At 40.4% G+C, this 17,990-nt stretch overlaps 1 protein-coding gene across 4 annotated transcripts in view; it reads right to left on the bottom strand.

The window, feature by feature from the left end:
• wwp2 (WW domain containing E3 ubiquitin protein ligase 2) overlaps positions 1-15,926 on the bottom strand; it is a 59,068-nt gene extending 43,142 nt beyond the window's left edge. For 3 of the 4 annotated variants that reach the window (XM_079162349.1, XM_079162351.1, XM_079162350.1), the window contains exons 1-6: positions 15,878-15,926; positions 14,561-14,642; positions 9,230-9,386; positions 8,543-8,664; positions 6,812-6,949; positions 2,036-2,114 (exon numbers count right to left, since the gene is read on the bottom strand). In XM_079162349.1, the coding sequence (XP_079018475.1) occupies positions 2,036-2,114; positions 6,812-6,949; positions 8,543-8,664; positions 9,230-9,386; positions 14,561-14,630 (566 nt within the window). In that variant the 5' untranslated portion in view covers positions 14,631-14,642; positions 15,878-15,926. The remainder of the gene's footprint in view (positions 1-2,035; positions 2,115-6,811; positions 6,950-8,542; positions 8,665-9,229; positions 9,387-14,560; positions 14,643-15,877) is intronic. The other variant, XM_079162352.1, reaches the window with a different exon arrangement.
• Positions 15,927-17,990: the final 2,064 nt, after the last annotated feature.

Genomic DNA, 17,990 nt, shown 5'->3' with positions numbered 1-17,990 from the left:
GGATATTAAAGACTAAACCCAGCCAGACACAACCTGTTCACCCTGCTGCCTTCTGGAGCGAGATACAGAAGTATCAGCTGCCGAACCACCCTCCATATATAATAGTTTTTAGTGTGTGTGTTTTTGGGCTTTTGTTGTGTAGCAAAATGGGACTGCAACCCTGTTGTACTGTGCCATTGTGAGCTCCTCGTCACGGCAGGACAACAGAAATGGCCTCTACTCTTCTCCTGGATGGAGATGTGGACTGCGTCTCCGTGACAGCAGCAGTCGGGGCTCTTGGCTGAACTGCGTTTAAAGCCCCCCTGCAATGTTTATAGGGAAATACCATCCGACCTCCGCCGCAAAGCTTTGAAATAAATGCAGTCTGCTCCACTATTTATTATCTAGCAGAGCAGCGTCTCAAACCACATTCAGGGGGGAAATAACATGCTGGCACTCTGTGTAAGTGCTTCAGTGGATCATACTGGCACAGGCTTCCTGCACTGGATCCTTTTCTTTTCTCTCTTTCTTTCAGTTATTTTGATTCTAATTATGCCTCGGGGTTAACTTTTTTCACATAAGCACTTTTCAAACAGTGTTTTCAGAGAAAGAAAGTGTTGGATTATTATAATTATACTACAACATCTGCAGAAATCTGAGCAGTGTTGTGAACAGTTTCAGTTCCATGTCACCCCCAGCAGATCTCAACACTAACTAACCTTATATTTTGAGTCTTTAAGAAACTATGCAAATAATATTGAAAATGTGACATACAAGAATGAAAGATTGAACTTGTCCAAGTCCAGGTGGTTTGACAAAAAATCCCTCAAAAGGCATTCCTGAGGTATCGCATTCACGAGAATGCACCGAACGGAAACGGAAACGAAATATGACGCCGTGGTTGCAGCACGGAGGCATGAAAAGCTCAAGAGCCTACTGCAAGGCTGGTGCAGAACAACGCCACAAACAAAAACCTAACATGACATTAAAAAACGTGTGCAGTTTACGGACACTTGTTTGCAGGATTGTAAAAAAAAAAAAAAAAAAAAAGCCTGGTACTCGTGATCCTCTGCGGATTTCACACAGCAACAGACAGAGAAACACACATGTAAACTTACAGCTATTCAACATGTGTTGCTCTAAACCAATGGTTCCAAAACCACGAAGAAGTGATGGGGAGTTTTCCCTCACACATCCCCACTAATGAACTCCTTTATCTCGAATTTTCGAACTCCTTTCCTTTTTTAGAGATCGCAGAGTGCTGCTCTGATAAATTAGCGCAGAGCAAATATTCAACATGACAGCTCAACCAGTCATTGTCACTCTCTGAGCTGAACCACACAGATCCTGATGAATCTGGTCAATTTATTATATATATTTAATACATGATGGGACGGTTGCTCCATTAAAAACATGTTCTGTGTAATATAGTGCCTTCGCTCAATATTGATTATTGGTGTTTGCTATATATTTTTAGACTATTCCAAGACAATTTACAAGTGATTCCAATCAAGATTTGGACACATTTTCATAAAAGCCATGCTGAATGCCTTTGCGCACAGAGTCAGTGTATGTTTCGTTCAAAATTGTCATTTAAGAATACGACCTCACGTTGTGACAATCACGTTAATATTCTGACAGCGGAACTTTCGTCCGTCTAAATTTGTTTTCGGATCAAGTTTGATTTTCTGCATTTTCGACAGGTGTTTGACCGCTCAGAGCCACCGTACGTGAGACGTCGTCCAACATGGCATCTGATAAGCTGATTCACTCTCTCAGCCAATCGATAAGAAGAAGTTATGAGTTCATCTTGTCCTTGTTCAGATGTCCTTTCACTGAATAAAAGAATAACTTCACCCAGATTAATGTGGTTAATATGAGGGTATAAAAATATAAAATATATTTTGACATCAGACACTTTTCAGTCATTGGTTAGTCTCTCCGCTCTCATATCACATCCAACATCCGTTTGGTGGTTGCAGCATCAAGGGGACTGAATCTCAATTTCAAAGTGTGCTTAGAGACTGTGTCTGTCTCTGTGTGTGCGTGTCCTGACCTGCTGTGAGATCCAGCTGTAGCGGGAGTCTCCTCACTCTGTGTCCTCCTCAGGTTGGGTCTGTCTGACTGCAGTATCTCTGCAAAGACACAGATAACTAGCTGTTAATCACAACACATGGACAACACATTATTATTTATATTATGACTTTTATGGTTTATAGATAAATTCAAGTTATCGCTACTACTATTATTTCAAAGCGATGCAGAATGCCTTAGAGCCTTACTGCATTCGATTTTATTGTTGTCTGAATTTAGTGTTTTCCTTAATCGGGAGGGGTGGGAGAAAGAGAGCGAGAGACATATTGAGAAAAGGCTAGAAAGTCTTTGCTGTGTCAAGATTGATGCCACTCAAACTTTCACTTACATCAGTAAACCCACTTAATATATTTACATACCACCATGAATGACGTCTTCACACCTCACCTAAGACACTACAGTTCTGAGTAAGAGATTAAGTTACAAGCACGGGCCAGTCGTTGAACGTAGTAGCAGAGATCCCATTATTTCCATATCAGGTTGGATTTGAAGAAAATGTTTCCAAAAGAATGCTAAACACAGCTATATGGCCCTATACATATATATTATATAAAAACATGGAGTCTTGGGGTTTGAAATTCAACTAAGGCCACGGTTACACTTGTTACACAAGACCAATTTTGTGATCAGACGCGTCAGATCAGAACTCAATGCGACCAGCCTGATCGGGTAATGATCGGATAGATCACGTGGTCAAAGAAGTGGCTGTAAAAGTCAATACACACATTTAATTTTCTAGAAATTCTTCACAATAAAAGTTCCCCCGTAATTTTGTTTTTTAAAAGGTTTTATTTTGAAGCATAAAAATCAGGAAATGTTGGATTTTCATCAGCAGTAACCTAACAGGACTCAGACAGGAGGTCTCAGCTGGGCTCCAGCTCCGGGTTTCCTCCTCTCTTCCCTTCGCTGGGGGGGGAAGATGATGGAGACCTATGTTTGATAAATTGTTGGTATTGTGTCTACGTGCTTTCCACACTTCACTGAGATACCAACTCAATGCAAGACAAGCCGCCTCTACATGTGCTCTGGCAGATCCGATCCCAATGCAAGAAAGGTCCGATCTCGGTTAATGCGTCCTGGCATTCGATAACAAAAGTTTCCAAAGAGTCGATGAAGTACGATAAGTTGGAATAAGCTAATTAACAATATACATACAAGCTAATAATGGGGGAAACAAAAGGGAAACTGATTCCTTAAAAGAGTACTCCTTTGATTTAGCTTTTTGTTCCATTACATTGTTGGATGCACAATGGTCAGTTTAAGGGGCCAACATTACCCACAATGCAACTCCAGATTCACGTGGGTTATGCTCAGTTATGTTAAGCCAAAGCTGAAGAGTCTTAAAGCTGCATTCTCTCTACTGTCCATCAGGGGGCGACTCCTCTGGTTGTATAGAAGTCTATGAGAAAATGACTCTACTTCTCTCTTGATTTATTACCTCAGTAAACATTGTAAACATGAGTTTATGGTCTCAATCTCTAGTTACAAGTCTTCTTCAATACAGCATGATGTTCATTTAGTAAATGATGGTCCATTTAGAGTCAAACAGACCATAAAGCAGAGTATGCTTTAGGGCGGGCTTACTGTGTTGACAGCTCCAAATGTGGTCACCTCACTGGTTGCAAAAAAAAAAATGCCGACCTCAAAAAACTGCAATCCACAAACCAATGGGTGACGTCGAGACGACTACGTCCACTTCTTGCAGTCTACGGTTATGCTAGTAGAGACTAATATAGCCACGAGCAGCTAGCCTCAAGTGTAGATGGAGAGCGGCCTACAGAGGTCTGTTAAGCTCACACCCTCAGACTTAAGTTCATTTTCAAACTTGTAGTCTTCAGCTCCAACCGATGGTGAATTGACCTCGCTTTAAGCAGACACAAAAGTTATTATAAAACTTTTTTCAAGATGTTGTACCTGAAAACAGACTTTGAAGTGAATAAATCGGTGGAGTTCCCCTTTAAAACATTTTGTTCCCAAAACCTTATGTAAGGTAGCCCTTTTCCAGGAAACGCAACCATTGAGAAACACTTTAACAGAAAGGGGTCCCTTAGAGGTTAAGCTGCCAACCATCAACCACAACATCACTACTTTGAATCCGGCCGGAGACCTTTGCTGCGTGTCATTCCTCACTTTTCTTTCTACTCTGATTTCCTGTCATCTCTTCTCTGTCAACTTGGTAATAAAAGCATAATATGCCGTTAACTATGATACTGTGACTATTCAAACAAGCATTTAGTATTTCATACCCTGAAACACCCGTCAATGGATTCTAAATGTCTCACCAAAAAAAAAAGAAGCTCCTTTAACAATGACAGCTCTTGCTGCTACACTGGCTGAAACTTTAGAAGAATTCAACACTAAAGCTCCCCCTGGTTGCTAACACCAGCGTCAGAGGCTCCATCTATCGTCACATTACCGACGCACTTTCAACATTACAGTCACCGGTCCGCTCCAGAACTGTGCAGTAAATAAGAGTGAATAATCAAATCCATATAGACCTAAAACATGTGGCATGTGTACAGTTGGTGGTTTAATAGAGACCATTCATCCGTGTGTGTGTGTGTGTGTGTGTGTGTGTGTGTGTGTGTAGTGGCATGCGGTCTTGGTGGTGTGAGGGAATGTGTGACTATGTGCTCAGTCCCGACTGTGACTGGAAACCACAGACCTGTAACATGCTTTTCATTAACACTCACTTTCTCCTTTACACACACATACAAACACAGCACCTTCCTCTGTGTAAGACGCTCAGACAGTCTCCATATTTACACACACACACACACACACACACACACACACCTATATATCCTGCTATCTAAAGTAAAGCAAACAGGTAATCTCACACTGACCCACTCTCTCTCTCTCTCTCTCTCTCACACACACACACACACACACACACAGAGTGCTGTTCCGCAGCAATGAAAGGGTTTCTTGTGAGCACACCCGATGGACATGCAGAAAAATAAACAGTGGTCTTGAGGAGAAACTATTGTGTCATAGCCTGCATGCCGAGTTCACCCCCCCCCCCCCCCCCCCCCTCTTAATGGCACAGGTCTAATCGCTGTGTGTCCGTGCGCATATAAATGGGAGTGTGTGTGTAGGTGTGCAAAATAGAATAATCTTAAGACACAAAAACATCTCAATGACTAAACGACACTAAAGACAACAGTGGGCACATTTCAGATCAGCAGCTGCTGTGGAGAATTTACATTGCCATTGGCAACCATTTTGAAAAAAAATCTGCAGCACTGAAGGCCCAGGTATAAAACACACGGCCCGCCACTGCACAACGTTTAACCATCACTAGCTCCAAATCCACTAAACCAGCCTGAAAATGAAGAAAGTCTGAAACCTTGATGAGAGTCTACAGAGCAGAACCAAATGGTTGTCGAACCCTGGTCGGAGCAGGCCGATGCTGCGCTGTGATTGGCCAGTATCGGGTGCCGCTCGGGTGGCGGGATTAGCGAAGAGTCAATCCTTGTTTTTTGGTCGCCATCAGTTGCAAGTTTAACATACAAAACATAGGGACAGCAATCAGCAAAATCTGCCATGTGGCTTCTGCTTGTATGGAATTGGAAGGTGTGTGTGTGTGTGTGTGTGTCTAACATTAATTTAGAAAGTGTTCCAATATCCCCTGAGCTGAAATCTTTCTGCTCTGGCTTCTGTTTCCTCCCATCTTTCAATACAAGGGTTTGTTTATGAAGCCTGCTCTGTCTGTGTGTGTGTGTGAGAAAAGTTGCCAGGGGGAAATGAGTAAAACTTCTAAACTAACAGAGGTGCGTTTAGAGCGAGAACACAGAGCTCCTTAACACCACCAGAAGGCAACACACTTCCACCTTTATATATTCAGGCAGCCCACAAGTGCCTGCGCGCGCGCACACACACACACACACACACACACACACACACACACACACACACACACACACACACACACACACACACACACACACACACACACACACACACACACTTTAAACCCTGGTTTAGAGGGCACACACACACACACACACTCTGTCATCCCAGCCCCTGCAAGACAGGAGAGGACAACTCTTTTACCACTTACACAATAAGAAATCTCTAATTTCACCATAAGAAAGACCAAAATGTGGATGGGTACAAACACCATGGGGGTAAGAAAAGACTTTACACAATGTAAAGCCTCTGACTTTTTCCAAGCGGGGAAAAAACGCTCATTACAAGACACACAAATATCCTCCTGTACCAACAAATGCATGTGTATGCGCAGTTGTTGGCAATATTAACAAACGTTTAGGCGACACGGGAAAGGAAAGAGTGAGAGGAGGAGAAATGCTTTAATATTGTGGAGTATTCTGTATTAATAAGCCTGGACCCGTGTAGGAAAACAGTGTGTGCGTGTTCCCTTTAATATGTCGTCACTGACTCAGTGAAAAACAGTCTTAGCTTCGCCCTGCACTTTTGTTTAATAAGCGGAAAAGTTCTAAGGTTTTTCAGAGATTTGTTATGAATTAATCATTTTGATACGAGTTTTTTTAACTTTCATACAATAAAGTCACAATTCACTTCTTTAGAGGAGTTATGTGAAAGTGTCAAATTTGACACAACAGCAGTGATACACATGTCCAGCATGTGCACATGGCCTTAATGTGATTGCTACTCTAGGTGTTTCTCTGTGCATTTCTGGGTTATTACCTTCACCTATGTGCATTTGTGTGTGTGCATGCATGCGTGTGTGTGTGTGGTAAAAGGCGGGACTCACTGTCTACTGCCGTGCTGCCATTGGGCAGCATGCCCAGATCAACAACCATGCCGTCCAGACAGACGTTGAGCTCGCCTCCCGCTACAACCGAGCCTTTGTTCTCCGTCTGCAGCACCAGACTCAGCTGGACGTTCTCCACTAGAGGGGGGGGGGGGAGAGAAAGGTAGAGGACAGGGGGGGGTCTTACAACTTGCATTCTCTCACCAGTAGGGGGCGACTAACAAGTACTTCTCTCTTGATTTATTACCTCAGTAAACATTGTAAACATGAGTTTATGGTCTCAATCTCTAGTTTCAAGTCTTCTTCAATACAGCATGATGTTCATTTAGTAAATGATGGTCCATTTAGAGTCAAACAGACCATAAAGCAGGGGATGCTTTAGGGCGGGCTTACTGTGATTGACAGGCCGCTGCTGCTACCAGAGACGTACAAGCCATCTCCATGTCACTCCTTTGCATTCCAAATATGGTAACTTCTGTTCAATGGATGCCAAAAACAACAACATGGCGACGGCCACATTTCAAGATGGCAACGGCGAAATCGCAGAACTGGAGTCTTCAAAACATCAGTCCACAAACCAATGAGTGATGTCATGATGACTTGTTATATACAGTCTATGGTTATCGCTCTAAAATAAGAAAACATTGTCAACCTTGCCGGGACGTTTATACCAGAGGTGGTGTTGGCAAAGTCATTTCAACTTCATGAATAATGCTGTCGGGCTTTACTTCATAGTGCGGCCGGAAGAAGTGAAAACGGTCCCATTGGCTTCGGACGACAAAAGTATTTTGAATATCCGGTAATGCACATTTATTACAATGTAACGTGGGTGGCATAGGATGAGAAATTCCACTATGGTTTAAGCAATGGACCCTTCAAGTCAATACATCATATTGCTTAATCTTCTCTTACAAAGCTTCCAGTAGACAGTGATGCCAGGTGCTTAGAAAGTCACGATTTGTTTGGATATTGCCAAGTTTACTAGTCGACATTTTGAAAGAAACACTAGATTTCTAGAGGAAATGAGTCTTATACTGAAGCTCAGGAGGACATTCGGGTTAATTCTGCTGAAGAGTAGTATCAGGTGTTTCATTACACTAAAGTATTTACAGAGTGGTGGAGCAGAATGTGGTCACTGCTGGACGCTGTCTGATATCTGTCCTTTTCAAAGCTAATGAAAACACTACGATTCTTAGTTTCGGGGCATATTATACAGCGATTAAAACATAGTTATGAATAATATATTCCATTGCTGCCAATTAATCCCCCTAAATGTTACACACTGTTCCTTTAACGTTAGCTCCGTTACTTAGCCAAGCAGGACCGTGCTCACCGGCTGCTAACGGCTAACGCTAACTGGCATCTCCTTCTGCAAATCTGTTGTTCACAATATAGAATTATCAGGGAAAAACTATGGTTCGTGAGGGGGTTTAAGCACAGGTCTGTAGTACTAGTTTGCACATGTGCAGTAGCGTTTGGGATCAGTACCAAGTGACATGTGTTGTTCCTGTGTAGCATAAATGAGCTGATAAATATGATAAATTGATATCAGATCTGTGCATGGACATGTGTACTGGCTGCTACCCGATCAAGCATTTTAGGCTGTATTGGAGGAATTTCTATTGGTATCGGATCAACTCTAGTTATGAGGTTATTCCATATTGAAAACAGTGGATAAATAAATCATAATATTGTCTAAGTGTTTCTCTATGCACGTGTGTGAGTCCTTACTCTTGCCATCGTGAGTGCGCAGCGTGTCCAGCAGGTCTATGGTGGCGCTGCCCAGTAGCTCCTTCCTGAGTGTGTGGCAGCTCCACAGCTTCAGATCTAGACGACTCTGAGGTGTCACATTACTGCGGAACACAAATGGTGAATGGACTTTACTGTATAGTTCTTTTCTAGTCTTCCGACCACTCAAAGCGTTTAACACTACATGTCATCATTCACCCCCCATTCACACCCATTCATACACTGATGGGAGGGGCTACCATGCAAGGTGCCACCTGCCCATCAAGACTATATAATCATTCATATCCATTCATACACCACAGGAACAGCCTGCGGGGGCAATTTGGGGTTACGTGTCTTGCCCAAGGACACATGGACTAGTGGAGCTGGGGATCGAACCAACGATCCTCTGATTGAATGATGATCCTGCTCCACATGATGTTACCACACCAACACACATCATCAAACATACAGGAAACACTGCATATCGGTTTTACCACAGGAAATGTTTGAAATGAGGACTTTATTCTCTCGATAAAATATTAGTTACCTTCATTGTCTTTATCAGTACACACACAACAACAGACTGGGATGAACACTATGTGTATGTTCTATAGAAATGTTTAGCTTACAAGCAATAAAATACGAGATTATATAAAAGTCATTGTGTGTGAGTGATGGTGTTCTCACAGGGTGAGGTCTTCGTTCCACTGCAGCTCGAGGTGGCCGCTGCGTTTGCCAGTTTTTTTGGTTTCGCTGGTCAGGCCGTCTGCCGTCACCTCGACAAAGGAGCTGAGTCGAGAGTGACGGTTTGGCAGCTTGGGAGACTGGGGCTTCGCCGACACCACTGATGCAAGACAGATTGAGGAGACTTGAATATGTTAGAATAGTAAAATGTGTTCTTTTTGTAAAAAGTTGTTCACCGACTGGAAAGGACCAACACAGTTCTCCTCTCTTCAATGGGACACCTCTGTGCACCTGTACAACACTTTTTCCCACCAAAATCAGCACGTACAAAAATCAGAAACGGTTTATTACCAAGACATCATCTAAAAATATGAAAATGTACAGTAAATTATGATAAAACAAACAAGAGTATGTCAAGACATGTACCGTCTATGCAGTGACGTCACGGACGCAAGGTTAGTAAACAGTGAAAATGTACAGTGGTTACTTTTTCTTTTACACATCTGTTACTTTTTCAGTCTATCTTTAAAACTCTCAAGCTAGAGTTAGTGACTGTTGGAACAGTGGAAAGACTGACAAAGACGTTCTGTCGCATTCGAATGACGTGAAAAGTAAAAATGACTGATTGGAGACTGGTGGTTTTGAGAAGAGCGTATTAATTGATGTTTTTTACGTTATTAAATCATGACAACAATCGAAATCCCTGTTGATTTTAACCCACGTTGCGTAGCGTCGCATCGACGAGGGGCAAAAATCAGCGCGTCACCCGGGTGTCATATTTTCATCACTGCCGATCGGAGTCGATTGTACATTTTTGTAACTGAAGACAAAAGTTGACAAGTTGTTTTTTTGTGGGAAAGGGACTCAAGATACACACTATGTGACTGTGGCCACAGTCCAACCACAATGAAGAAATGTATTTCTATTACAGGTCAAAGGGTTAGCCTTTATATCAACAACACCTCAGCCATAATTTATTTTAAATAATATACTGTCCCCTGTCTGTGCCAGTCAGTGAGATCGGGCCCCCACAATTAAGTCATCTGCAAACAGAAGGCCTGGTGTTAGACATGCGTCGAATATAATTTTCTTGGCCGATTACAGTGTTTTTATAAAGTCTGCCAATTCACATTTTTGTCGATTCTGAGTTTTCTTTCGAAGAACCATCATTAATAGCAAAAATCTAGACTAACTTTTTTTTGTTTTAATATCGTCCAGAAAAATGTTTTTAATCGTCCTGTCACGGTCAAAAATGTGAATTGTCATCCTTTTTGCTTTGGTACTGTCATCTGTAGTTGTTATTTGCATAAAACACATAATTAAAATGATTCATTTGTAAATTATTGTTTTTATTTTTTTAAGTGAATACATTGAAGTAGAAGCAGAAAGCTCCGTCATGACACATTGTTAAAATGAGTATAATTTTCAATTAATTTCAGATAATTATCCATAAGATTGTTTACCACTTCTAATAGTTTTGTACTTGTCATGCAATGATAAAATATATATTGTCCTTTTTTACAGTTCACGGAGAGGACGCCACACAACAGTAATGTGCTTTCAGTCAGAATTAAAGATTCTGCCAGCATCACTAAAGCAGACCTTTTCTGCAGTTTGTATAAAAGACGTCGACATACTTTACATGGAATTATATATTACTTGCACCTTCAGATATCAATCAAAGTGCAACTTGAGAATGCCAATTAAATAAAGAGACAGCAAATCTTTTTCCAAAAATGTCAGCTTATTATTATTTTTTATTTCATTTGTTGCTTTATGAGTTGTTTCTTCAGCTGTTTATACCATTCACAGTTTGCTTTAATTTTTCCAGCTGTGTGTCCATTTCTTTTGTGCTATGCATTGTGGGATTTTTTGCTGTTGTTAAATAATACTTATTTTTGTCACTTATTTTGTGTACATACACTAAATACTACTATGTTGTATGGATCTGGGGTGAACTTGTGTTGTTGGTGATGAACTGAGCAAACAGACAAACAATAAACATCGCCATCTAGTGGAAGAAAGAAAAAGCATCTGTGGTGCAACTTTCATTCATTTTCATGAGTCCGGGAAAATAATGAAATGGTCACAATGCTGTTTTGCAGTGTTCGCACCAGTTGAACAACAACCTAATAACATCAATGCATGAAACAGGTTGTACAATATACTCGTGTAAAATGAGACTTCCCTGACGAAACTCTACAACCCATTCAGAGTACACAGGTCTCTCTGCAACTCTGGTAAAAGCCTCCAGCCTGCTGGATTAGCAGCTTTGAATTGTAGTAGGCCTGCTGAGAATTTTGATACAGGAAGTGTGAAGACTTAGAGAGAATGGATTTGATCGTCAACTGAAGCACACGCAGCCTGGCACCGTTTCTCAGGGTGAGAGGCCGGATGAATACATGACGACAGAGAGAGGCCTCTGTCTGTACGACATGTTGTGCATTTTAAAGTTAAATGAGAGCAAAACTAAGATGCTATATCTATGAAGAACGTGGTGCTCTTGTAAACAATTCTGTTGTCTAGCAACGGTGGAAAGTAACTAAGTGCATTGAGTTAACTCAAGTACAGTAATATTTTGACGTACTTGAGGATTTTCATTTTATACAACTTTATACTTCTACTCCACTACATCTCAGAGGGAAATATTGTACTTTTAACTTCACTACATTTATTTGACAATATTACTACTTTACAGATTCAGGTTCTTCATAGAAAATAGCACTAATAAACAATTTAAATCATAAACACATGTGTTGTATAGATTGGAATGGTGATGACGCAACAAAAGTCGCAATCTCAATGTATGGTAAACCCGGAGAGAGCCAGTCATTATGAATCTGTGGCAGGACAAAATAGACTTTGGCAGGCTGCCAGGTAATTGATGGCAAACACTGGTCACATTGTACTTTTTTGAAAACAAAGCTTTGATAAATGTAACTCTTGTGCTTCATAAAACCTATACTTACTTGAGTGACATTACACCCTTAAAAAGGATCATTTCAGGACTAAACACTAACTTTTAAAGGTGGTCGCCAGGCATCAGTTTTTGTTGCTGAAACTGATGGTACGGTTACTATTTTTTGTCACCTTATATTTTCAGTAATAGAGATACTCTGCAGTTATACGTCTGTTAATATGAAAGTCTTGTGAATGGCGGTGGTCATTGTCCCGTCAATGGATGCGTCACATATCAAGGTGTTGCAGTATATTTTTTCATCCCGTAAAACCGAAAATAATTTAGTTTTTTCATTTCGGTTCAATTGCACCTACGTTGACGGTCGTACTTTTGTCCTCACAGTCAAACAACTTAATTTGCTTCACCATTGTTTCTAAAACAGCTGCCTGTGCACACGCGAGTCAACGCACCAACACACATGCAGCGTTGTCTGGTTCTGACTGTAACAGCAATATCTAAATATCATTAATACAACAAATATTAAACATGTATTAAGAAGTGGTTGCCACTGATGTTGCCAATGTATCCAGAAAGCTCCTTGGAGCTGAAGGTAACCGTCACATGATAGAAGTCTGTGGGTCCATGACTTCAAGCAACTTTACATAATTAATATAATATTAATATAAATTACGGATTATTGCTGCTTGAATTATTAATTTAATTATTTTTTATGACAACTTATCAATCATCTGACTGCTTGAGTCTCTTGACCCGTCTGACTTCTTTTTACCAGTTAGCTTCAGTGTCGCAAAGCAGAATGATTCTTTAAAACAGCAGAATGAGTCATTGATGAGTCATTGATGTTCACTTCATTGAAACAACATGCCCTTGTATTGGTTTTACCAACGACTATGCAAAACCACATTGTACAACAACTGCATAATACTATTAGCAGTCTACATAATGTTATTGTCACGATTACATGTAATGATTCATATTTCAGATGGGGGTGTGTGGTTGCCAGTTGTAGCATAGCAGTTTTATGTGCTTTTCTCTGACGTGATAATAAAATGTGGTCCAATGTCTGAACAGCAGATTAGATTTGTAAACAATGGGAGAGAGGTTAGAAAATGGCCTTAAGATGATCAGTGACGAGTGCACAACTGACCAGAAGAATACTGTATGTAGGGGGGTCAGGTTGACCCATTATTCTTTTTAAAGAATATAGACAAAAGAGAAAAAAGGTTTAGTTGGTGCGCCACACAGGATATTTTTATGTTATGATGGATGAGAGGAGAGTTGACATCATTAGAGTTGTTCCAATATCAGCATCATAAACGCCTCCGATACAGCCTACAATGCTGGATCGAGTATTATGCACCAATCAGATGTCACATTATCGTATCATTTATCAGCTCATTAAAACTACACAGGAGCAGCAACACGTGTTGCTCACTACCCGATCCGTACATCCTGCCTCATCACTACTGCACATGAACAAACTAGGACTACCAACCATGGTTGAACACTTTTGTGCACTCTATTTTTTAACCTGATAATGCTACATTGTGAGCAACAAATCGGCAGGTGGAGAGCTAGTTAGCGTTAGCAGCCGATGGCCACACAGTCCTGCTTTACTAAATGACGGAGCTAACAGCTTACATTAGAGGCTGCATTGAGTTACATTATGATGCATTCAAGCTCCATTCAGTAAAAAATTTTTTGGGTGAAAGTAAATTATAACTTTCACAATGTGTTCAAATATAATCTTGTAAACTGTATGGTTTTGGAGCAAAACTTGAATACATTCATTAGAAGGAGATGTTTTCACAGCAACATAAAATAAATATTAGAGAGGGAATTATGACTTCCAAACACTAGCTCTAACCAGCTTATATTACATCATTAAAACTACCAATGCCAGATTTATTTTTTAAATCAAAGCGAACATTAAAATAAAAAAATGTAAATGTGTTTCCTAATCATTTACATTGTGTGTTTTATTCAAATAACCTCTACAGATGACTATAAACAAAGTAAAAGGATAACATGTAGAACTTTTGTCAGTTTAAACGGACTGGTTGAAATTATTATTCGGGACATCCCCGGTATCGGATCGGTAGTCTGTATATATAGTCCGATATGCAACTTCAGGTATCAGAATCGGGAAGGAAAAAAGCATTTTGGCACATATCTACTTCTGACCAACAGTAATGAAAGAGGAATATAGTATGTTGGGTCAGGTTGAGCCATTATTTTTAAAAAGGGAGTAGCTACAATTTAGAAAAGGTTTCATTAGTTGGGCCGCCATATAGAGGGGATATCTTAATGATATTATATTATTATATACTATGATGGATGGACAGAACAGGTGACATCATGCTGCCTCATGTGCAGAGCTTTTTCAGAGAGGACTAAAAAAAACAGATCATTACCTTTCAAGATCAACTGAGACTTCTCAGTGGTCTGGGCACCGCCAGGTCTGCTCACGCCGGCAGCTGCCATGACCTCACAGCTCTGAAACACAGCCACACAATATTTCAACGTATTGTCGCTTCACTGCAACATTACAACAACCCTTGCATGAAAAACAACGTTTATTACAGGTAGATTTAGCAGCTTGGCCAAATAAAATCCAATGAAGGCATAAATGTGTGTTCCCCCACATCAGAGTGCCAAGACTTTCATCAGACCCCATCAACATCACCTTGAGCAAAGTCAGAGATGTAGCCTGCTGGATTCGATGCAAAGAGGACTGCATATGCAAGGACGCAGCCAAACTGAACTCTAGTCTGGAGCTGTTGTAAATAATGGTCTTTACTTTATATATTAAGAAAAGACCCTAACCCTAATACTGGTTCGTGGAGGGGGATCTCATCCTGTTATTAATGTAACGTCACTTGCTGCCTCACAAGGTGACTGCTGGTGGCATCTCTGAGACCAAAAGAAACCCAATGATGCATAGTCAGATGTGACCTGGTCGTAATAGACAGCCAACTATAAACGTGTTGTATTAACCAAATGACCACCCGAAGTCTGTCTCGGGACAATCAGATCGTCGCAATCACAACAAAAGCGTACAGCGTCTTCCGTCAACCTTGTAAAACAAGCTGACCGGCTACGCAGCGTTAGCTAAATCTGCTACTCAGAGGATGCTGGCTAAACTTCATATAGACTTGTAAAGATTGAACTGTCCCGACTAAACAGATTTCATTGTCCCCGGATTTAAATACCATTGGCTGCTGCGCACAAAACACAAACACGGAAGATGATCAAGGCATTTCTAAGCATCACTGTCAAGCGCGGCTGCGAAAACATTGACTTCCGGTTATTGTTTATAAACTAAAGCTCAGCTAGCAAACATTGTTATGTTGCAGCGTGTTATGACCAAGACAATCACACACTAAATTCATAGGCGAGTATTTCCTGAAAGAAAATGGCATTAAGTAGCCCACACTAATGTTGTTCGCCACACACAAAAAATGTTCCCACCTCTGTAGCATTTGTTTTGAAGGGGAAGTTGCGACATGTCCCGTCCTGTGTGTCTAATTCTGGTTACATTCACCCAGAAGAAGCTAACTGTTAGCGAGCGAGCTTCGTAGTGGGATTTTACAAAAGGACATGGCGATAAAACCTGTTCTAACCACTTGACAACAAGTAAAACTGCATTTATAGTTACGTGGTTTACGTCAGAACACGTTATATATTTTAAAACACCCTCAAATTAGGTTTAAATGTAATCTTTCCCGTACCTTTCTCAGCTGTGCTCCGCTGCTGTTTCTAGTGAACTTTCATTTCCGCCTCAGTGACAATATCACGTGACCCGTGGTAGGTTTTTTCATTGCACAAAGGATTGTGGGTCATAAATAATGGTAAACGTCACGTTAATTATTTCAAATTACGGTTAAGCTTCTATTGATTGAAATCAAATCTAATATATAGCAAACACATTTTAAAGGCATTTATTATATTATAGTAATTACAAATATTAAAGCAAGAAATTAAACATAGAATACATAGGTATCATAAGAGAGAAGTCAAATATTATTCCAAAAAAATATCAAGACACTGGTACAAGTGAGCTCCTATTATCAACCCAAATAGAAACAAATGTAATGATAAGTTCCCAAATGTCAGCTGAACATTTGCACTTAAAGCTGCATTCAATTATTTCTTATTTTTTATTCTTGGGGACAGCAGAATAGAGAGACAGCGAGATCCTCCTTGTGGCACTGGCACCCCAGTGGCAGGTCTGTGGCAGGTGTCGGAACTGTGGCAGGCGAGCGGCACTGTTCGGCACCTGAGCGGCACTGTTCGGCAGTTGCCGAGCTGAGCGGGCGGAGTGGGCGGAGCCACATTTCCTGAGAAAACCCATTGTTGTTACGAGAGGTCAGCTGCCATAAATCAGTTTTATGATTTTAGTTGAGTCACCGGAGCCACCCGTTCTCTGTATACATCCTGAGAGTAACCACGTTGTACTTCTTGTTTCTCATTCATTTTATTTAAGTATGATTTTGCTGGTTTTGCAACAAAAGGGAACATAATACACTCTTTCCAAATTATTACTTTATAGTCATTTACAACAATCGGCTAAAATAATGAAAATAAATCATCCGTTTTATTATCATTTAAAAGTATATATATAAAAACGTTTTAAAATTAAAACCCATAACATCTCCAATCCAAAAATACATGTCTGAAAATATCTTCACTCTTCCTCTGCTTATATGTAGGTGTCAGTAGGTAGCAAGCTGCCAGTGCCAATAGTTGTCACAGGAGTGCCGCCAGCAGTCAGAGGGGTGTCGGAGGGTTAGGGTTTTTATTTTGACATATTCTTACTTCCGGACTACCTGTCTTACTTTGCATCGCTCTTCAAAAGAAAAACAAATAAACCATAAAACAGACTAGCAAAACATACACGGACAGGGGGGGCACATTGGCAAATTGTCTTTTCACTTCTCCCAAGTACTGCAAATGTACATGCGATACACATAACAGAACACACCATTTAAAATATACAATAGTGCAAATGAGCAGGTAGCACATTGAAGCGGTATACCTAAGGGTTACTGATATGGAATAACCCTCTTTATGGCATGGACAGCTCTGACCTTCTTCACACATTTGTGTATGTGTTTTCTTTACACCGTTTGGACTATCTCATTTTAGTGTTATAAACATAAAGTGCCTCACCGTGGACCAGTATCGCTTACGTTTTTTCTCAATGAGGAAATAGCATCAAAGTGCAACTAGTTTCTGAATAAAGGTTTTGGTTGATTTTCTTATTGCATTACACTAGTATTTATTATGGACATGCCTGGGTGAGCGGAAGTCTCAATGGATAAAAGTACTGATGATGTGTGTTGGAGGGAGGAGTAATAGCCACCACTATCATAACTGTCTTTATGTACTCCAATTTGCATTATCATAATAACGTTTGTGTCTCATGAATAATGCTTTGTGCATGGCGTGAATGGGGTTGCCATTTTGAGCAATTGGCAACCAATTCTTGACCTTTGATTGTCTATCTTGTCGCTATACCAAACATTTGAATAGAGATTTAAGGGTGATTTCACAGAATATAACTTAAGCTCAGAATCCACTTGAGCTAAAATATATATATATATGTTCTATCTTCTTCATAATAATCTTATAATAATTATTATAATAATAGTAAAAAAAATGCTGTAATTATAGAGCACTTTTCAGAGTACTCAAAGAAACTTTTACACAACATTATTCACACATTAGAAGCAGTTCTGAAAAGGTTTTGATTGGAGCATATGGTGCAGTCTCTGATTCGTTTGGCTAGAGAGTTCCAGAGGGATGGGGCCAGCTATGGAGATCGGGTCTGCCACCCCAGGT

Source organism: Pholis gunnellus, assembly GCF_910591455.1.
Source record: "Pholis gunnellus genome assembly, chromosome: 7".
NCBI classification, from domain to species: domain Eukaryota; kingdom Metazoa; phylum Chordata; class Actinopteri; order Perciformes; family Pholidae; genus Pholis; species Pholis gunnellus.
The sequence above is the reverse complement of the archived record's forward strand: the minus strand, read 5'-3'. Positions and strand labels throughout refer to the sequence as shown.